The sequence below is a fragment of the Pundamilia nyererei genome, unplaced genomic scaffold (genome assembly GCF_000239375.1).
Source record: "Pundamilia nyererei isolate P.nyererei 1_Seehausen unplaced genomic scaffold, PunNye1.0 scaffold00344, whole genome shotgun sequence".
Taxonomy (NCBI): domain Eukaryota; kingdom Metazoa; phylum Chordata; class Actinopteri; order Cichliformes; family Cichlidae; genus Pundamilia; species Pundamilia nyererei.
Window position 1 is genome coordinate 102,033 of NW_005187745.1, and position 22,720 is coordinate 124,752.

Here is a 22,720-nt window from a genome sequence, read left to right on the forward strand (position 1 = left end):
TGAATTCTTATGTTGTTTCTGTAATATTATGAGAATAAAGGGCCGCCAGCTTTTTCCATCCACTATTGCAAAGAAATAAATACCTATTAAAAAAAATCAAACACGTTTGTTATTTACAAAGTAAAACCAATGAGTTCCTAGTGTTTGTCTCTGAATGGGTGCATAAAAGTGAACGTCTATTCTAAGCTCCGCTGTACAGTCAGTGGGTAACCAGCCCAAACGCCTCGCATGCATTTCCCAACACACATTCAGAGAATCTATTTACTACTATTTTACAGTTAACTCCTACTAAGCTGCTGTACAGAGGCTGTGTTGAGGTAAAGCAGGTGTTCCTGGCCAGCTCTAACAGGAAGGGGTTCGTTTTAGGAGAAATGGTCGCCCACTTTATGAAGTGGGGCTTTTTTTTTTTTTTTTTGTATGTTTTTTATGTCTGGACAGGACAGCGAGGGAGGGCAGGGCACTGACGCATGATGGAGGGGTGTCTTTCAACACGACACACGCTATATTGCTGTTGAGTCGATGATTTCCACATTCTATGCTTAAAGAGAGTTCGTGATTATGATTTATTTTCCCAGTATAAAACACAGATCGGGGTATATATTTATATATATTTTTTTGCAGTTAGTTGCAAAACACGGGTAGTATGACCTCTATGAATCGTCATCGTGTCGTGACTTTAAATGCAGATTGCACACATGCACACAAAAGCACCTTTGATTAGAAAAGAAATTGCACAAGTTTGATAGATATCGTCGACCGTACAATGTTGACATTTTCTACATAGAGACTGAGCACTCGTTTGCATTAAGAAGTTATGAAGCATGTCTGGAAAGTATACATTTCGGTATACAACTTCTTAAATGTTGATTGGTATAATTCACCTCCAGGTGGCTTTGTTTTTTTTTTGTTTCCTTTTTTTCCCCTACATGCAGTTGACTCCTTGAAACTTCTACCCCAGGAGCTTAACTAGCCGGTGATTTGAGCCCAGTTCTACTGTGAACAAAGCACTACACACTGACTAATCTAAATCAATCATGACGCTTTAACACAGTAAAGTTATTTTCAAATGTATTATCTTGACATTGACTTTGTTTATGGATCTTTAATGAGCCTAAGTATTCATGCTTTTGTTTTCGCCCCCTTAACCAGTACAAGATATCGAAGGCTAGCATATGTAGCTAACTTTCATTTAGGCTTTTCTTTTGTTTGTTCTTGCCTTTGTCCATCGGTGCACGTGAAATGGAAATCTCTTTACAATCATAATGTTTGCTCAATGGGTGAAGAAAAAAAGGAGCAGATTGTCATGCTACAGTTCATCTAATGCTACTTCTAACATTTAGTGAAAATGAATTAAAAAAAATTATTTAAAAGAAAAAAGGACTCATTCAGTGGTGAAAAATGACACCCTGACAGGGGGCGAGGAGAAGCTTCAACTCTGAGCACAGACAAGTTTGCAAGAAAGAAATAAGAAAATAGAAGTTCATCTGTCCTTCGCCGCGCTCCTTGCTGCTCAGGCGCGAAGCTCAAAAGAGAGTCGTCCCCATCGACCATTAAACAACATGTTTCGAAGAACACATTCATCCGCACGCTGCTCCCGTTTCTCTCATTCATTAGTTCGTCCACATCACGATTCACTCACGACGTCTCAGTCAGTTCAACCAGTTTGTGCTTTCAAATGTGATCACAAATTTGAGCTCAGCCGTATTTGTTGTTAAGAGTTTTAAACAGTGCATCTCATGTTTGTTTGTTTCTCCCCCCGAACTTCACAGGAGGTCATTCTTCTCAACCTACCTTCATTTCTCGTCTAGTTAAACTAATGGCATGCATAATACTTCTATATTTGGCATAAACCCATAACCCACCCACCCAAACCCTCTACCCTACTCACCTGCCAGTGAAAATAACAACATATTTAAAATCCACTCTTGTTAAGCCTATGTTAAACCAGCCAAGCCGTAGTCTTGTCCCTTAATGGTTTAAGCGCTCCCCACCACCACCTGCTCACTGAAAATAAAGGGAGATCCCACAGTTTTCATTCATCTCTTGTACAGTTCTTCTTATTTGTCTTTTGTTCCCGGTGTAAAGGATCGCAAAGGGTCAGGTGAGACAGACAGCAGACAAATAGGATGGTTATGGTGGTGAGGGTGACGGAGGGATGTAGGTCCCTGAAAGGTCCTTAAATAGTCACCGGGCAGCTAATGACCTTGTTCTCTAGCATGACACTGACCACCAGGAAGACGAAGTACAACATGAACATGATGAAGCCGAGCAGCTTGCTCATGCGCCACTTGCAGGCGGCGATGGAGATGATGACGAAGAGGAGCATAAGGAAGAGGAGCACGATTGCACAGAAGAGGCCGTTGGAGCTGACTTGCACCGGTCTCAAGCCTTTGAATAGGGACCAGAGGAGCCAGGGGAGCGGCAGTCTGCAAGTACACAAGCACACGATATGTTACAGGCTGACCACGTGAGCTGCTGAGAGCCAATAACAGCATGAAGATACGCGTCTATGTCCTGGATAAACTGACCCTTTAAATGATATATGCCTGTTTATAATTTAGTCTTTTTTTAGTCAAAGCTGCTTAACAAATATGCACGTGGTCGCCACATCTAACGCGGTACATTTGCTTTACTATCTTGTTGCTATTAGAAGAAATGATACAGGTTTAGCCACGAAACCGAACCTAATCTTGTGTAAAGACTTTGGAAATCAAAATTGCGCTGCAAAAATGCCATTACAGCCTGAAAGCCATCTTACTGCGGCCCATAGAGCCAGTAATAGTTTACTTATGATGCTACAGTAATTCAAGGCTTTGAGAGGAGTCATCGTCAGAGCAAAAAGTACTGCTTTCTCTGTGCTTCTCCTAAACATCACATACGGATCCCTACCCAGATCATGCTTGGATAACATACCCAACAGTAATGTCAAAGATGTTGGAGCCTACAGAGCTGGATACAGCCATATCACCCAGCCCCTTGCGTGCCACAATAACACTGGTGATGAGGTCAGGGATAGAGGTTCCAGCTGCTAATATAGTCAGTCCCATAATCTCCTCTGTAATCCCAATGGTCTCTCCAACCTGCAAAAAAGAAAAAAAAAGAAAGCTAAGCTTTAGGGTAAATAAAAACTAATCTTTGTTCTGGCTATTTTTAATTTCCTTGTGCTTAGAAGCTGAAGGAGGTGATAAAAGTATCTCTGACAATCTTTGTTTTAAACAAGACAGCTGTAATTATGCGTGAGTGGATGGGAATGGAGGGTTATTATAAATGTCAAGAACGAGAAATGAAGGAAAATATATTTTGCAAGGATTATTCTTATATCATTAGGCTTTTGGGCTGCTGTTATGATCACATAACATCAGTTCTTTTTACAGAGTCTTGTGTACCTGATGGGCCCACCACACCATTAGGTAGGAGAATCCTGCAATCCAGCAGATGGCACCCAGGAATGTAATGGGGAAGAACTTCTTTGATGACTGGAAAATAAAAAAAAGAAGGATTGAGCAGCACACGTACACACAGACACACGCACACGGCATTCTTGTTCAGGAGAATTTAGTCGCATACCGTTTTCCTGACGTCAGGCAGCGTTAGCCACAGGGGAAGGACAATAGGCATGATCAGGAGGTAGGTGAAGCGCTTGCGGCAAGATTCAGGCCAGGACAGGCTCAGAGGCTGGTCCTCTTCTTCTTCATCCTCAGCCTGAGAGCAGAAAAAAGGGAAAGAGATACTGGTCAAAATGTATCATTTTGAAAACAATATCAGGTGAACAAGAGGGAATAACTGGAAAATAAAAACACTGGAAGGGTCCCTTTTAGCTTCACATACTCACTACCCACAGAGGAGGGGTCAGTTTGACAACACCACTGTTATGAAGGAATTCAAAAGTCAGCAGAGATTAATCGCAGGAACTGGATGTGTGCTACCATGACTTTAAAGGGGACCCATTCTGCTTATTTCCATGTCTCTCTTTTCATTTTGGGAATTTACCAGGGTAGTTTTGCATGATTCATAGCTGAAAATAATGTCTTATACTGGACCATGTTGCAACCACATCGGATCATCCTCTGTCTGAAACAAGCAGTGTGATCTCCCGGAAAGCCCACTTTCTTTTTCTTCTGATTGGCTGCCCCTCATAAATCTGCTTTGTTTGATACAGAGCAACACTCAGAGATTTGATTCAAAATATAAAGTAGAAAACAGTCTGAAGAGTGGGCACTTGGCCTCATTATTTGAAACTTTGGCCATTGCAATTGTAAGAGTATGACAAATTTAAAAAAACAAAAAAACCACATAACAGGTCTACTTTAAGAGAGAGGTGGCTGTGATTTCTGAGACTCCACTGAACCTGAAGGGCTGAGTGTCAGCAGTCATCGGGGGCTCATCACTGCTGACTGGTGATGTTGGCTGCATCAGCAGATCCTTAGGGTGTGACTGGACGTGCTGCTGGAATGCCAAGTGAGACAAAAGTTGACGGCACCCTGCGATTCGCATGAAATCAGATTCCAGGAAAGATGACTACATCATCATTTTATCTACCTTCTTACAGGCTGTCACTTAAACATCCAGGTAATAGTTAAATAGCACAACAACTAAGCTTTTTCTATTCAGAAAGATCCCGAGGTCCCTTAGCAACTAATTATAGAAGATGATAAGGAGCCAAGGGGACTTGCAGAGAACAAGTCCACGCACGCAGGCCAGACTAGAACATGTGAGTGATCTAAAATTTATCCCCTGCCCTTTTGAGAATAAATAGGTATAAAAACATGAAGTGAAGGGGTGCAGAAGATACACTGGGCAGAAAAACAAAGTAAAACAGATGCTGATAACAGATGTGATACGCTGGGTAGTAATTTTCTCAAGGAAATCATTTCAGGCCTTAACAAATTTAATCAGATCAGCTAAACAAGGCCACAGTGAAGCAGAAATCTTTAAAGATGGTTGCTGCACGAATCATGAATCATATGGCGCTTATCCTGCTGTGACAGCGACTGCTGTTGAGTATTGCCTGGTAACCTTGGTAATCAGAGCTGCCAAACAAAAGGGCTTGCATCACTTATGTTCAGCATTCTGATTTCTCCTCCTCTCCATATCCAGATGGCTGCATTGTTGTCTTTTAAAAGCTCTAAAAAGCAAAACAAAAACACCCGAAGCTTCGCAAAGATCAATTCTGGACCAAATCCACTGCTTTTAAAAGATGCAAAGATTGTTATTTTGGCTCACTGCAGAATCCAAAAACGCAGCAAAAGCTTCTTCTTATGTTCAATCACAATATTGACAGTCCACTCCACACGGTTTTGCTCTGCAGCTCTTTCATGGGCATGTTGACTGCATGCAGACTACTGTTTCTGGATGACACTGCTCACCATGAATCCAGCATTTGACTATTTATGATTTGCTTTAGTTGCTTTCTATGCTAAAGTACCCCATTGAGCTGGTGCTCCCTGGTCTAACTTGGTTCCTAAATGCCAGCCCCTTGGGGGCCTTTCCTGTCCTGTGGTGGCTCAGTTGGTAACACTGCCAACTCTGTGCTTAAAGGCACTGACTTTTATCAGACACCACAGAGCTGCGAGGGGAGGCGTGACATTTGCTTTTTTTTTTTCTTTCTTCCTGGAGGGAAGCATTTGCTCTGGTACCCGGTGTGAGGCAACAAAGCTACAATAGTTGAAATGGTCAAAAAAAGTGCAGAACAGCTGCAGCAAGGTTGGAAATGCAAATGGTGTGTTTGCATTAGTTTAACCAGAAGAAGGAAAACACTGCTGATCTGACAGGTTCGCCTCCATGAGGCATCTCCAGTTAATAAATAATGCAAGTACAATAATGGGAAAAAAAAAACACAGAGGAATTTGGTCTTCAAGTAAAATAATATCTCAGCCACAGAGTCGACAGATTATTGTTATTTTCATCAGCAGTGAATTCTGGGAGCACACCTCTCTAGGCTTTCTATGTGCATGCACAGAAAGCCAGAGCAGGGATTGTTGCCAACAGATACGACATCCGTCAAATCACACACAGTATTAAAGAGTAGCTGGGGTGAAGAAGGGTTGCAAAGCAGCTTGCAACTGCAACTGCAGGCAGGCTAAAGCAGCCTAAACTGCACGCCGTATAGGTTATTGGGGTGTTTACGTGGATATCAGCTTCGCCGTGGGTGTGGGTCGATGTTGAAATCAGCTGATCTGTGGTGAAACGTCTAAATTTGTTGTTTTGGTTTGGGTTTTTGGTTCAGAGTGTTCCATTGTGAGTGTTGCATTATTTTCTTGATTCAACTTTGAGTGTCCAGGAATTGACAAAATGCAGCCATCTGTTTAAAACTAAGATGCTATGTGTAATTCACAAAGAAAGCCTCAAACACACACTGTGATTTGAAACTTCACACATTTCCATTCACTATTTGCCTGTCTGACAGCAGTGTCTCATTCTTCACATGAAACATTCATCTTCATAGATGCCCTAACAGCTGCAATGGCATGAATATTTTTTTTGTCCCCCACACACACAGGCTCCATCTGGATATAAAATTCTCATCCTATTTAGGAAAAGAAAAAGCAAGAAAATCTTCAAACTGAATGGTACTTCCACCCAGGAACCCCTGAACACAATGTTTTTTTTCACATCGCTTTAGTTGTGATAGAAGACGTAGGATGAGTCATGAGATCCCGTAGTTATGATTTTCTTTAGTTTTCCCGAATGTTATTTAAATAATTGATTACAGGAGCTTTATAAATATTCAAAATGTATGCTACTGAAAGCAGAAAAATCTAGAGCATGTTCTTGCAGATAGACAATTGAGTGAAACATAGCTTTAATGTCACCATCAAAATTAGAACCAGATGCAGATTTTAAAATGAAAAATCTGCTGCTCAGAGAAAAATTACAGCACATGACTACTTTTCTTGGCTTGCTTCTCAAGGGTTTAGACAGTAAGTCGTGCAAAACTCTGCTGCAAATTTTAATTTGACCTTAACTATCTCCTTATTCCCCAGTCTTGGTTGCCAAGACATCCAGGAGGAATTGAACAATTAGCGTGATGGGGCCTCTGGCGGCAATATGAAGGTGTGAGCTGTTTCCAGCTACTTCCTGGCTGACACAGGCAGGTGCACTGTGCAGGATCTAAAAATAACAGCATGTAGGAATCAAGAATGCCAATAAGCATCCAGGTCTTTCAAAGTTTGTGAATCATCACCTGAAAAAAAAAGGTGTTTTTAAACTCCATCTACCTGCTGTTCTGCTTCCTGCCAAACATTAATCACAAGAATATCATTTTTTTAGCATCATATCCGGTTATGATGTTATGATGTCTGATTTTAGGAGAGGAAAATGTCAGGATCTTGAGACCATGCACTGATTTCTATAACAGAATCATGCCTGTTTTTAATGAAGTGTTTCCTGAGAATCCAAACCCATGAGATGCTCTGTAAGATGCTCTTTTTATACCCAATCGTGCTACGGAGCCGTTGCCATTTAAACTAAATAGTTTCATGTATTAGTTTTGTTTTAATTTAGTATTAGTATTTAAACTAATCAATTTAAAAATGTTTCTTCAGCTGTGCTAACGCTCACTTTTCCAGTTTTTTGCTCCATCAAATTCAAAATGAGAATATTTTTCATTAAACTGTAAAATGTGTTAAACATTTGATATGTTTTATATGTCCTATTGTGAATAAAATGTTGATCTCTGAGATTGGTAAATTATTACATTATGTTTTATTTACATTTTCCAGTATTAGCTTCGTACAGTATTATTTGTGCTTTTAATCAAGTAGGACTTCATAGTATTGTGGACACCACTGTATGCAAAGCTGCTTCACATATTACACTTTATACAATATATCAGATATATACATATATTTATATAATGAACTTTATGTACATTTCATACTAAATAACTAAATAACCTAAATTAAACTATACACTCTCTCAAATACAAAACTACCGCTGATGCACCAACACTTCTGTTGTATTTTTAATAATGTAAGTCCAGAATTTAAAAAGGAAAAAAACATGTTACTTCTTAGATTTTAAACTTTTCACGTGCCACTGTTTTTTGTTTCACATTTATCTACCTTGTCTTTAAATTTTACACACAGCACGATGTTAGTAAAACTGTAATTTCGTCATGCTTATACATGCAATTTTCTTCAATATGAAAGACTTTTACAAATCTCTATGATATGAGATAAACTGGATAAAGGACTGGAAGCTTGAGGCAAGAAAAAATGCTTCTGAAAGAAAGCAGTCTGAGCCTGCATAATTGTTAACAGAATAAAAACTCTCTCCATATCATGCATTAATTGTAAAGGATAATAAAGGATAACTGGAGCTAATTTGTTCATGTGACGTTTGTGAGAATATCAACAAAATCGTTCCCATTTTTCCCCCCAATTGTATATATATTTATGAAGAATGATTAGCCAAAACACTGATTATTACAACCAAAGCACTTTGGCTAATGCATGTCCTCCACTTGGAGGAAACATTACAGTAATTAAAGACCACAAGCAACATCAGTTGAATGTCTCCTTGTAGTAAGTCGTCTGCCCAAAGAGACTTACAAGCTGTGTGATTTCCATCAAGCTTAGAGTTAAATATATTAGCACACAGTTCCTGTTATGTTTTCCTTTTTTCCCACTATTGTTCACCCAGCTGAAACTGGCTGAACATTAGTTGGAACATTAGCAGGCTTTTGGGATTACTCTTGTTGATAGCAATTTAAAAGTTGAAAATCCAGCAGGATGACCGACACCCTCGCCTCCTCTGTCTGTTCTCCTCTCAGTGTACATATTTTGATTAGCTGCCCGGTTGCCCCAGGACCGTCTGCTGGCTTGGCGGGTTGCTGCATCCCGCCGTCGTCATTAATGCCAGCGATTCTGGTTCAGGTGCCGTTATGAGGCTCGCTGAGCCTGGCCACACGTCAAAGACCGAGTGTGTGTTTGTGTTGACGTACGTGGGCGAGTGTGTTTGTTTCGAGCATCCAGCGGCGGGGAGCAGCAGGTGAGTGAGGAGTGTGATTACAGAACTCAGAGGGAGGAGACGGGTCTTTGGCAGGTCTGGCTGAAGATGGAGGAACTCGCCCGAGTGCATGCTGGGAAATTATCAGCAGTAGTGACCTGTGCCATAGTTGGTGCAACCTTTGCATCAATCACACTCAAGGTGGAACACAGACACAGATGAGAGGCATAAAATATTCATAAATGCCTCTCTTACTTTGATGTTTGTCTCACAGTTTCGTCGCCTTCTCACCCAGTTAGGTGGACAGGCGACGAACTGGTATAAATAGATTTTCCACATACTGCGATTTGTGAGTGCCCTTTCATTTCTTACCGTCTCCCCCTCTTGCCCTGCTGTTCCATTCATAGGTGGGGTCACCTCCACTTCCACACTGGAGCTGTTAGGAAGGTTCTTATCTGCAGGAAAAATAATGAATTAATATAATAATAATAATGAATTTGTTTTTGACAACTCTGAAAGACAAAGTGTTCGTTTTTATGGTCTGAAGAAAAGAGGACGAATCATTTCTGCATAGCAATTCTAACCAGGTAAAATGATTCAGCTCCTTTTTTAATTATTAGGGAATCCTCACATTGTGGTAAATAAAGTAAGTAAAGTTGTTTATATAGCCCTTTTTCTTAGACATAAAAGTCACAAAGTGCTGTAAAACAACTACAGCACAATTATAATATCATAGAGAACCTTGTTAAAATAGAACAAAAACAAATGAAACGCATAAAGAACAACAGAAAATGTCAGCAGAAGGCCTGATTAAACAGAAAACTGTTGTTTAGTTAAGTAAATTATGAGGTGTGATCAAAATGTTCTACGACTGCACCTGTAAAAAAAAACAAAAACCTGTTTTTCCAGATTTAAATTTGACTGAAACTCCCTCAAAGACACACCTAATGTTCCTGCTCTGTTTAGATTGCTCTCTAGAAGCACCATTCCCAACATGCACGTATGCTTCTGTATCACCTGAACTTCATGACCTGATCTGCCACCACCTGACATGAACATTGCAACATTTTCAATGGAAGAGTTATCGGGTCTCTCAGTCTTAGCTACAGACTCGGATTTCATAGCCACAGTTTCTCATATTGAAATTTAGAACGCTGTAACACTACAGTTGATATTTGCTCTTCATGCAAGCAGTGAAGTTGCAAAAGCTCATGTGCAAGTGGTGTGAATGCATCCTCCAGGGACGTTTCCATGTACTAGTGCAGAGCTGCACAAGAAGATGACCATGAAGGGGACACCAGTCGTTTCTGCTTTTTATGCCCAAAAAGTTGTTGAACTTTTGATAACACCTTTTTATTCCAGGTCGTCTTTTTGCCAAATAACTAACCTTTATTTCAATCAAGTAACCAACTTAGCATTTCAGTACCAACATCTGTTTCAACCCTTATTTGCTTCTTTCAAATTTCTGTTTTGTAGTCAGAAGAAAAACACATTTATGGAACTGCTGGAAAGTTAGACATAAATGTCATATATTTATTTTAAAAAAAAAAGTAACAACAGAAATAATGGCAAAAAGTACATCAAGGCACCCCCATGTGTGTGAACATACATGTGCATGTATGAGGCTAATACTATCTAACCTTATCAAATGCTAGTGGCTGCTTTAAATCCATTTCAATTGAGGCCCGACTTACTTAACTTACCCTTATTAAAATACAAAGAGCCGAAAGCCATGTAATCAGATGATTAAACTATAATTGCTGTGGAAATTGCTTTAATCCAAGTATGGTTGTGATACAATTAGCAGATTCTCAGACAGATAATGTGCCTCGATACCACTTTGGTCCACCACATGACCTCCCTCCCTACCTTGCTCGCTCAGATGTGACAATATTACAACTAAAAATGTGATACCTGGGACTGAGTCACAGTAAATATTCTTTTGCAACAACCTAAAAAGTGAAGTTAGCTGTGGTGACCACCAGTCGAGCACTTTGATCAAGAGGGTAATATGTTAATGTGGTGCGGTTAGCATAATTTTGCCTTGGTGATCATCAGCTATGTCTCGCTTTGATTCTCCTGCTTTGCCTCCATTGTGGCCATGAAAGTGTTTCCTCTGGCCTCCTGTTTGTTCTTTGGTCCAGCGCTCTTTGAAGTGAAAAAACACATAAATTATTCTTGGCAGTGACTGTGATTGATTAAATACTGCTTGAAGACAACACTTGCAATCAATTTGGCTGCTCTTGATCATGTCGTGTTTGTTTAACAACAGATGATCGTTTCAGTAGGGAATCTAATAACTAACGCACATGAGCTCGGTTATTCTAGCGATACCCGCTTCTCCTTGAAGGTCGTGAGAGGCCAAAGCTGATCAGCGATCAGTGGACAGTGCGGACCTATTCATCGCTATGTTTTTCCATCAAGGCATGCCTTTACTGCACTGACAGCATGTTTGGGATCAGTCATTCTGAATAATCTTTCCACATGGAATTTCATGGTGGATTAATATTCTTTTTTGTTCAAAACTCCATAAATTTTGACAAGATCCCCAACACCACTGACTGAAATGGAACTCCAAACCATGACAGAGCCTCCACCGTGTTTTACAGACAGCCGTTACACTCCCTGTCGTAGCTTTCTCTTGAAATCCTGACCAGTTGCCACAGATGTTGAGTCCAGTTCTTGAGTAGTTTTGCTTATCTCAGCCTTTTCTCATCATTTCCCTTCCTTAAGTATGGCTTTTTGACAGCCACCCTTCCACTTACGCCATTTCTGATAAGGCTTCAGTGAACAGTAGACAGGTCAACTGATTTTTCCCATTTCTTTAAGACATGACTTTCAACTACTGTTGATCTGCGGCTGATGGTATTTGTAGGCCTTTCACTTCGTTTGTCCTCCATCTGCCCAGGTTTCTCAAATTCTTTTAAAGGACACGCTTTCCACCATGTTCAGATATATCAAGTTTAAGCTAACAGCTCTTTGCAATTCACCTTGATGGTGCAAAAATACAATTTTATTGCTGTAAAACTGTGTTATCTTTGGCATTTTAGTAGATTCTGTTAGAGAAAAAGGGAATAAATCATGTGTTTTTGTGACAGGTTGTTAGTAACAAAGTATCTAAAGATGTAAAATTGTTTCTTTGTCTTATGTGTAGACACAATACTAGTTCATCGCTTGAGTTAAGATCCTGATTCATGGGATCCTTTGGAAATGGTCTTCCAAGGTCTTCCTTGGAAAGGAAAGGTCTTCCAAAGAAAAGAGACACTTTGGGAAATATCAGACCGACACCACTCAGCCAGTGTAGCTGTGTATGTGTAACATAAAGACTGGCATTTTTTTATTGTACGAACAATTTTGAGCCAGAAAATAAACAAAGGTATTTCCTATGATTTCATACTACTGCAATAAGATCTAAAGGATATTAAAGTTTTATTTACCTGAACGACTCGCTACTCCATTGGCCTTTTCACTATCCTCCACTTGGCATTTCTTTTTAGCAATCTTGTGCAGAATAGACGCCTTCTCTCGAAATTTACCTGCAAAGAGGAAACGAAAAGAGAAAACGCAACACTGGTCAAATTCGGACCAAAGCGCCGCGTACCGTAGCATCCACAAAGCCTTTCGGCCTCGTCCCAGTCAGCGCTCCTTCGTTGTCACCTTCGACCCCAGATGGGTCGCGTTTCAAAAGCACAGAACAAACAGGGTGGCGGCTTTACACAAAACTGCAGTTGCAAGAACACATAGTCAATATGACATAGCATATCATATACTGATGATCCTGCAATGTCCTGGTCCTTGGCGGAGGCGAAGCAGAGAGAATCTCTTGTGAAAAGATCTGCCTTCTGGAGCTCAGATTAAGTCCTGGTCTTGTTCGGTTCTCATTTCAGATCAAAAAGTCACAAGAGATGCCAGAGGCTAGCAGGGAACTTAAAAGCAAACAAAAGTTCGGGACGGCATGTCACAAATCACAAATGTAAAGATTCGAGAGGCTGTGTTCAAATTTTTAATCCAGGAAGCAACTAATTTGATCATTATCACAGCCCATCTCTTACTCAAAGACAAAAAAATTATCATAACTATAAATGTAGAGAATTTGAACAGATGTTTCTAAAACTGCTGGTACGTATTAGTTTGTAGATAACATTAATTGATTCTGTGAAACCATTTTGTAATGGTGTGATGCAGTGGACTGGATTGAAACCTTGAGGCTCATATAATTTGTGTGCATTCTTGATATTGTAAATAATGGCTCATCCAAGGCAATTTTAATCACTAGCAATAACTGAGGAGCAATAGAGTTTTGATAAAATCCCTACAGCCTGAAATCCCCCCAAAAGACCACAAATATAGCCTAGAAACAAGGAGAAATACGATTCCAGCACCAAGTTGTGCAGATTCCAGGTCAGAGTTCAGCAGTAGTGGTTGCTCTCAGTATTTTATTTTATTTTTTTTAAACCAGCCTGTAATATAAGAGACTTTATGCTATGCAGCACGTACTTTCTGTGCGCATCATTAATCGTTGTGCTGTCGTGCATCCGTGCTTAATTTAACTGTGCGTGTCAATCCTTCCCTTTTCTCCTGCCTCATCCAAATCACCCGGCTGCAATCAATGCAAAAGATTTTTTTTGTTTCATTTTACAAATGCATGGCTGATTCGTCAGTGCTTGACACAGTGATGCGTCAATACGAATACTCCGCCCAGCCATGTGAACGCTGTCTGTGACCTTCTGGCAAAATCATTAACCACCCCAAGTCACCGTCGGCCGCCTTCGTGCCTCCTCTGTCTCACTCTACATTTCTCTATCACCTCGGATTTTCTCACCCATTCGTCTTTGGCAAACACCATCTTTCTCTCACTTTGTCTTTTTGTTGTTTGGCAACGCTCAGCCCCTCCCTGCCCTTCCTCCACACACATGCGCACAAATACACACACATACACTCCCGACTTTCACAAGACAGAATCACACATTCCTCTGTCTTGACGACACTCACCGTAGGCGGTCATTGTCAGTTAGTTGTCTTAGCGAGTGTGTGTTTGTGCGTGTTTATTCATGGATAAGTGGGTGTTTATTTATGGATGGGGGAGTCTGAGATCATCATCTTGTTACTTGGACATAAAACTGACAGGGTTGTGCTTTCTGCTGTAGGTATGGAAAAGAAATGCTAAAAAAAACCCAAAAAAAACACTGGCGTCATGTTTCAGATCTAACTTTGAACATACTTTGATAAAGACCTGTGAAAGCAAAGAGCCGTTACTACAGAAGCTGCAAGAAGAAGGAAGTTTATCATTTTAGATACATAATACACAGAATCTGAGATCACCTCAGCAAGTTAGCTTTAGCAGGAATCTAGCTATTTATTTCTCTCAGTTATCACTGGTATTGTAACAAAGTATAAAGAAACTTGTTTAGGTGTTCTGATTCTTTATTTATTTAACTGTTTGTTTGTTTTAACGAATGTGCAAATTAAAGCAATTAAGTGGATCAGCTAATTGGTTAATTATTCGAATGAGCAATCAGTTACCATATACCGTCGTGTCTTTTGTTGTCTGATGACATCACACCATTTCTTTTGCCTTTCCACTCCTTGAAGTATGTTGCATGTACTAGTAGAAGGCTTTCAATCCTCAGGCTGTGTAAGTGTGCATGTTAAGCTCAGTTAGTGATATGGCAAAGGTGGCAGGATTTATCTTGTGGGAAGATGTGTTTTAATTAGTGTCATGGTTATAATTTTTAGATATTGAAAAAGCACCTCCAGGCCTCAGTCACACAGGCGTAGAGACCAGTCAGCGACCCCACGGCAACCTCTGGTCACTTCAGAAAATGTGTATTCCCCAACTTGCAGGAAAGCGGTTGTTGGAGGCTGGTGGCTGTCGCCACTCAAAAACAGGGAGCTGAAAACAAAAAAACCTTCTCATGATTGGCTTGGTCAGAATCAGACTGGCGCAGTCGCTCACAGTTTGTGTGGAAGACGTCGACTTGTCTGCAAAAACTTGACATTTACTCTCAAAGCTGCAAATAAACCGAAAATGAAAAACATTCACCTTCAAAGTAAAAGCTTTGCCTTAAAACGTCAACCACAAACTATTTCAAAAGGCGACTTTGCATCACATTTTTCAGTTTCACTACAGCTTAGCAAGTAGTTTGCAAGTATCTGCAGGCAGTTTGGCGTCTTCCATGGAAACTTCTTCTCACCCTGGAAACCTACTAGCAACCAAAGCAATCACAAAGACGTTTTTGGTGCAGCATAGCAAATCTCTTTGCAATCAGTTTCACACCCGCTGGTTGTGGAATACACACTTTTTTCTAGTGACTGGTGGTTTACAGAGTTTCAATTAAGATCTCTAGACCTGCTCCAATGTGGTTTTGTGAATCAATTTCACAGGAAATACATAATTTCCCCTTGCAACTAGTGGATGCCACAAGGTTGTTGAAAGGTCTCTAGACCTGAGTGATTGAGCTCTAAGCTCAACTAGTTACAAAGGTGGCGAGGCGATGTTGAGGAGGAGGAATATGCAACTGCTACAGCTCTGAAGCGGAAAGATTTTAGTTAGCTGTGATGAGGAAAATTAACAAGCTTGTTGTCACCATGAACTCACCATGAGGTAAAGTTAGTATACTCAGAGGTTAAACTGGACAACATAACCAGCTTACTCGAGATTACTATAAAGTTAAATCTGGTAAGATAAAATAAAACATGAATTTTCTCAGCAGCTAACATTGTAACGCAACACATTACCCTTTAATGACAGTGATATTCAAAACTAATAAATTGCTTTTAAAAGTAAAGCTACCAAATGCAGTTTATAACAATTTTTTTGCCATTTCCACCTTATTTATTGTTATTTGGAAACAGAGCTTTTACTTAATATGGTTACATTTTTAGATTTTTTTTTAACGCAAATTTTAAAAATGTGTTTTTCTGTCACTTTGTTTTAGCATAAAAGCACAAATATCAAAAATAACACTCCACCCAAATTATAAATATGTGATTGCTATGTATGGGAAATGTATGTATTGCCATCTTAAAGGAATTAAAAAATAAAAATAAAAAAACACAGTTAATGTTTAGTTAAATTCTTTAACTTAAAAAATATTTAACAACAAAAAGACCAGTTTGTGAAGTGTGGGTTAAAAAACGTTGTCATTTCTGCCTGTTACACAACCACTGGGTGGATTAGTCACTCCAGTTTGCCAAATTCAGAAACGTTGCTTCTGGTGCAAGTGTAACCTCGAAGTAAGTGCTGGGGAATGGATGATGTGCTGTATTGCTCAGAGACGCAGATGGGTAACAGGGAAAAACAAGCAAAGACGAGAAAACGTTAAAAAGACCTTGTGTGTTTTCTGAATGCAATATTGGCCGTGTAAGTGTGCGTTTGTAGTTAAACCAGCCTGCATTATGCATGTCTTAATTTACACAACGTCAAACAAAAGAAGCAAATTTAGAAATTTTCAGAAAATACCTAATAAATAAAATGTCATAATAACACTACACACAGTAACACACAATATGTATGTACATATTCGTAGGGGAAAAAAATATAAAAATATGCCAAAGACCAAAAATGGGAACAAAAAGTACAATAAAAAAAAAAAAGGCATGGCTACTATGATTTGCACTTATGCCAGTGAAATCTCAGCGAGATTATCAACTTAAAGCAAAATTATGCAAACTGTGTATCACAGGCAAAAAAATAAATAAATAATAATGGGGCTGGATGTGTTGCTTCGTGATGAAGATGGAGGAGTATAAAAACAAGAGGGATGATAGAAGCTGTCTCAAAGAATCAAGTAATGAAAACTTTCAGGCTTACCTTCCTCAGTCATTGAGTGATAATATTTTAGTTTCCCATAAGTCCCAAGCTCTACAACATCACAGCAAAAGACAAGGGTAAGGCAACAAACACACAGAGAAAAGGAAAAGAGTGAACATGACAGAACAAGACAGATCTGCTGGTTCTACTCACATCACATTCTGTACAGAGTCACACAAGAAGCACAAGAAGTCACATACAGAGAGACAAAATCTCCCCAACTCATCACTGCATAAGTGCAAAGACAAAGCAAGGACTCAACTGCAAATACAAAACATCAAGAGTCTTTCAGCAACTCAGTCTGATAAAGAGCCTGCCAACGGTAAAGGGAGGGGGAAGGGGCAATCAGTATACCACCATTAAAAAAAATGATCAGAGGTTCATAAAAAGATATATTGAAAACAAACAGAAGAGGACAGTCGGAAGAGAATATACTGGGTCAACATGCAACAAAATGATGAGTCCTCCTCTCCTCTGCGCACAAGCTTATTCAGGGGCTTGATGATTCGGCATTTTATTCCCACAATGAAACCCGAACAATTAATTTGATTCCCTTACTGCTGCAGTTCTTCCATGCTACAGTAAATAGACAGTCAGCACATCGGCATGATGAATTAGCTGGGAATTCAAACCTGCAGCAACAGCTGAACGTGAAGCAGCTGAGCAGAGGACACCGGACCGCAGACTTCTGCCTCCCACGCTGTTTCAACAATAAATGGCCAAAAAAAGCGATGATTCGCTTTAAATAGAATAGTAAGTTTATGTTACATTAACTAGATAAACTAACTTAACTCCAGACAGTAGTTATATTCCCTTCTGACCAGAATTAACAATACAGGTCCAGAAGTCAGCACACATTACTGAGATTTATGGAATCCATCCATCCATTTAGCCACTTTCTTAACTGCTTGTCCAATTCAGGGACACGGGGCCACTGAAGCTTATCCCGACTGACTTTAAGATTCATATCTTTTTAATTCATGAGCCACTATTTTCCAAAAGCTCTCTCTGCATGGGGGTTTGTCTTTCTGCGCCACATGCAAATTCAGAAAAAGCAACACCAACCAATTAACACCAAGCAAGACCAACTTGTCCTTAGTCTCCGTTCTTCTTTAGAAACTTCTGATAATGAAGCCAGGCATGCTTTCCTCTTCTGCCTGGCTTCAAGAATATGAGAGTCATCCTATGAGGTAATCTGGCATATCCACAGACATTCATGGTGGCATTGATAAATGTCATTCCTTATCACCTTTTGCACTCATGCAGCCAAGTATCATCACAGGCTCACCTCCATGCTTCACTACTGGGAGCATGCATTCACTGTTAGTGGTCCTAGCCCCCCAAGCGTGCCGAAATCCATCTAAGCTGAACTCGTTTATCTTGCTTTCATCTTACCGGAGCATGTCTTCCCGATATTCAACAGGCTTCTTCTTTTAAGGATATTTATCAAAGTTCGATCTCATAGTTTTCTGCCAAAAAGTAAGTATTGTTAATCAGCAGTTGCCTTCTGATTGTGTAAGCTTTCACAGAAACTCTGATTTCCAGCAAACTCAGAATTCCTTTGACAAATTTGAAGCAATTGCCTTGATCTTCAGAGCTAGACTGTTCAAGTTTTTTTTAGAAAGAAAGCCATTGAGACTCTGATTAGTGGTACTAAGGCTCCCTCTATGTCCCTTGATTACTGCTGCTGCGCTTCTACTTATTTTTAGCAATGCACCGATCTTCCTATATACTTTTACATCTTCACGAAATCTCACAACCAGACCTTTAAATTCCCCTTCCTTGTTTCCTCTACCCATGTATTTCAACTGGTGTTTTAACCTGTATGTCAGGTGGTAAAATGTTAAATAAAGCCATTCACAGTATTTGCTTTTGATTGCTCATAAGAGGAAATATTCTAGATCTTTACATTTTTATCCACCATGCAAAACAAATTGGTCTGGTTCCAAATTCATTCTACATACTATACTGATATCACCCCCAAACATACAGTTGCAAAAAACTATTCTCAGCACCAACAAAAATAAAGAGTCCTGCAGCACATGGCCACCACAAGGTCTGATGTTCACATCATGGAGCCAGTCTGGGATTACATAAAGACTGGGAAGCACATGAAACAGCCTGAATCCTGAACCATCACAAAAAACTACCTCGAAAAGAGCGTGAGCAACTATTTTCAACTAAAGAGAACATGGCATGTTCTACTAACTACAGCAAGTTTAACCAAACGTCATCATTGGAAGGACCTCACTGGCAACAAAGTAGAATAACATGTACCTTTTCATTAAAGCTATTCTTGGAAATCTTTCTGATTGCTGATGTAAAATCCACTCTCCTGTTTCAAACAGCCGTTAGACTGAATCATCACGGTGGCCAATCTCGTTGACGAAGAACCAAGAAGCTGTTTCGAACACTATTTTTTATACAGTGCAAACAATGGGCTTGGAACAAGACGAAAAACTTCCTTTGAAACACTACCATTAAACCACATGTCATTTACAAATAATTTAAACGTTTTAAATCACTTTGTCCTTTTATGCCTCACTTATTGTGCTGCTGTGTTTTTGTCTGACCTTTATCTGACCTCTTTATCTGATTCAGCTGACGGTACTAAGTTGATATTTTTGACCAGGTCTGCCTGTTAACAGAGGCTAGTTCCCAAATAAGTTAATATAAACCTTTTGGTTAACCCTAACTTTGCAAGTATGCCATGTAGTAGGCATCAGTACAATAAGCACTTTATATGTTCCCACCCACATGCCTACATCGTTCACACTAATATCAGACAGTGGGCGACCACTCTGCTAGTGTGTGAGAGGATTATGGTGAAAATCTCATGCCAAATGTGAGACTTGGCAGCCATGAAAACACAATCTAATGAGATGAAATCACATTTCATTGCAAAATGCCTTGCTCATATGCGGTGCTACTTGACAAGCGTCTCAATCCCATATCGTTATATTATTTTTGGTTTGAAGTGCACTACCACTCTACGTCCAGTCTCTACAAAGCTGCCCTGAGGGCAATTATCCCCAGACACAATCACTGCCTGCACGGTCCACCCGCTGTAACTCCATAGAGAGAGCGAGGCTTGTTGTTGTTGTTTACCAAGGGACCTCTTGTCCTTGTGGTGTGACCTCTAAACCTCTGGTGAGCCATGCGTGAAAGTGTGCGTGCAAGTCCGCTCCGTCTGCTGGGGGTTGGAGTGTCAGGGAAATTCACAGCCTGTGCAAAAGCAAAAAGGCTTTTAGCATTGATTCTTTCACCCACCCAGTGCGGGGTGGATCAGAGGGCATGGGAGGGGGTGTGACATATGCGTAGTATTTGATTACGTTTGAACAGAGGCCGGTAACTACTTGGTTACAGTTTTTATGCTAAGCTAAATTACATTAACTTCATGTCTATGGCTCCTACGGCAACAGCAAGAAATCAAGTCAAACTATCTATCAGGGGTGTCAAACATAAGGCTTAGCGGCCATAATCGGCCCGCCAAAGACTCCAAACTGGCCTACTGGAAAATATGAAGAAGAGCGCAGATTTTCCTCCCAAAGCTTTTCATACAATACCAAAGTACCTGAGTAATAGCTAAACATTCAAATGACAGGAAACTTTTTTCACTATAACTATAGAAATATATTATTTTTACAGTGGGTCCACAGTAAAAAAAAAAGAAAAAAAAATTAACAAAAACTTAGCTAAGAGAATTATTTTCTGTAATTTTATAAATTTATTTCCTCCATTTACTCCAGCAGCATTTCTCTATTATGTCGAAAAAGTGAGATGTGCCGTTGAAATTGCACTTTTGTTTTTTACCTGACGCTATCTCAGGGATTCAATGTGTAGTTAAACTTCTTTACACTGACAGAAAAGAGGTTTCACTCGTCTAGCCGGCGTAAGGTCTAAGTGGGCTGCATGTGGCCCACAATGTAAAATGAGTTCACATTCCTGCAGGATATGAAACAATATCTCTTCTGATTATATTCTACAGTAAATATGTTAACATGTCATCTTATATTTCAGCTTATTTTATGTTTTATGAACATTGTTAAGTTGATACAAAAAAAGATCTAACCCAAAATGTCAATAGACTGTATCTGCATACGTGGAAAATATATTTCCGTTGCCCAAGGGGTGGTAGGTCAGTGACAGTGAGTGCATTATTGAACCATGTAATCGATGGTCTGGGTCACGGCACAGACAGTACTGCTGGCAGGCAAGGCAGCTATGTGGGGAAAACTGGAAATGCTTGCTGGAAGAATGGATTAACCCTCATGCTAAATGGCTGTTTTAATAATAACTGCACTGAAAATTCAGAGGGGTGTTTTCTGTAATTCGGTACAAACACACACGTGGACCTAATTTGTTGACCTTTGGTAATTTTCTTCTATACCAACGTCTAAAACTTTAAAGAAAACAACCCCTTTGGTCTCGCTAGGTTCCTGAAAAAACAGGCTATGTGCTGAAATGATTGTTTTTTTAGTTGACCCAAATTTAGTGAGTTTGTCTGTTATTTGCTCAGCCTATGCAAAACTTCCCGTCTACCTCAGGAAAAAAACCTAACAAGATTACTGAGGTCAACTGCAGCTATGGAAAAGCACAGACTCAGTACCACAGTTCAGATCTGAGAGTGATACATTTTACTGAAGCACGCAGCCTGAATTCTGAGTACTGTTTTGGGAAACTTGTTTCAGCAGTCTGCTGAGGGTTCAGACAGTAGAGTTAGAGCCACTCTTCCCTTCTCCCACCCATTCTCTCTGAGTAGTTCAATATTTGATGCCACTCCTAAGTGATATTGTTTGTAGCTCCACACTGATGGGGAAAAAAAAGATGCTGGTCCTTGTGCCCAGAACTAAGTGTACCAGACTAATACAATGTTCCCTGCAATGAAAAACATGCACGTTCTAAGGTCTATTATTAAACTGTAGGAGATTCACCTCAACAACATCAAGAAAGCTGCTGTTTTTTTAAGCTAAATTTAAATGCTGATAGTTTTTTGTCCACAGCTTATTGCAAAAGGCTGCACAAAGAAACACTTTCAGTCCACTGGTTAATTGCTCCATATAGCTTAACCAGAATTCTGACCACGGGGATATAAAAAGGGCTGAGAAATCAACTGACAGCATTTCGCCGTCTTCCAGATAGGCCGTTTCATGACCTAAGCAAAAGGCTGACACATTTACTCTGTCTCTTTCCCACAGCAAATTCTGTCTGCCTAAATATCTGCTTAGCCTCACAGACCTAGAGTGACATACAATGTTGACAGGAAAACCCAAAGCACTTATTTTGGGCCTCAACGTGTCTCACAAAGAGCAGCACTTATAAAGCTAAAAATCACAAAGGAGTTCATAAGAGGAGAGAGAGGATTAGGGACGATGGGGAAAACAATGTAGAAATGGTAACAGAGGGTTTCCAGGGAAAAAGCACCCACAGGAGAGAATGAGATATCTGAAGAAGAGAGTCTGCAGGGATGGTACGGTACAGAATTGACATACAGCACATCGGCGCTTAGGAAATGTATACATAAGGGACACACTGGGCACAAGAGTTGCCTCCAGGCTGTTGGAATGAGAACAAACATATTGTTTTGGAGCAGGGGGAGATACAGAAATTAGAGGAGTAACTCACCAGAGTCAGCAAATTCTGAAGGGACAGTAAACGAAAGATAAATAAGAAGACAGAAAGAGAGACAAGATAAATCCAGGTGATATTTAGTCCAATAGCGAACATTTAATCATTGATAGGTATTTCCAAGATGAGAAAGGGTTGTGTTAAATTAAATGTCATTAGCTCTTCATTCATGGCATTAAATTAACTCAAAACTTGTTTTGGACGTCTTTGCAGAGAGTTAGATGAGAAAGTAGGTACTACTCCTCTGTTTTTAGGCTAAGCATTAAAAGGGACAGAAGGAAGGAGATGCTAGCTTAGCTCATGTAGCATGTAGCTCATGTAGCATGTAGC

General features: G+C 39.9%; 1 protein-coding gene across 6 annotated transcripts in view; it reads right to left on the reverse strand.

The window, feature by feature from the left end:
- Nucleotides 1-398: 398 nt before the first annotated feature.
- Nucleotides 399-22,720, reverse strand: part of slc24a2 (solute carrier family 24 member 2) — a 46,809-nt gene continuing 24,487 nt past the window's right edge. For 3 of the 6 annotated variants that reach the window (XM_005752080.1, XM_005752079.2, XM_005752078.2), the window contains 8 exons: nt 22,388-22,402; nt 16,763-16,813; nt 12,387-12,485; nt 9,322-9,404; nt 3,568-3,702; nt 3,387-3,476; nt 2,914-3,080; nt 399-2,426 (listed from right to left, as the gene is read on the reverse strand). In XM_005752080.1, coding sequence (XP_005752137.1) covers nt 2,177-2,426; nt 2,914-3,080; nt 3,387-3,476; nt 3,568-3,702; nt 9,322-9,404; nt 12,387-12,485; nt 16,763-16,813; nt 22,388-22,402 — 890 coding nt within the window. In that variant the 3' untranslated portion in view covers nt 399-2,176. The remainder of the gene's footprint in view (nt 2,427-2,913; nt 3,081-3,386; nt 3,477-3,567; nt 3,703-9,321; nt 9,405-12,386; nt 12,486-16,762; nt 16,814-22,387; nt 22,403-22,720) is intronic. The other 3 variants (XM_005752083.1, XM_005752082.1, XM_005752081.1) reach the window with 2 other exon arrangements.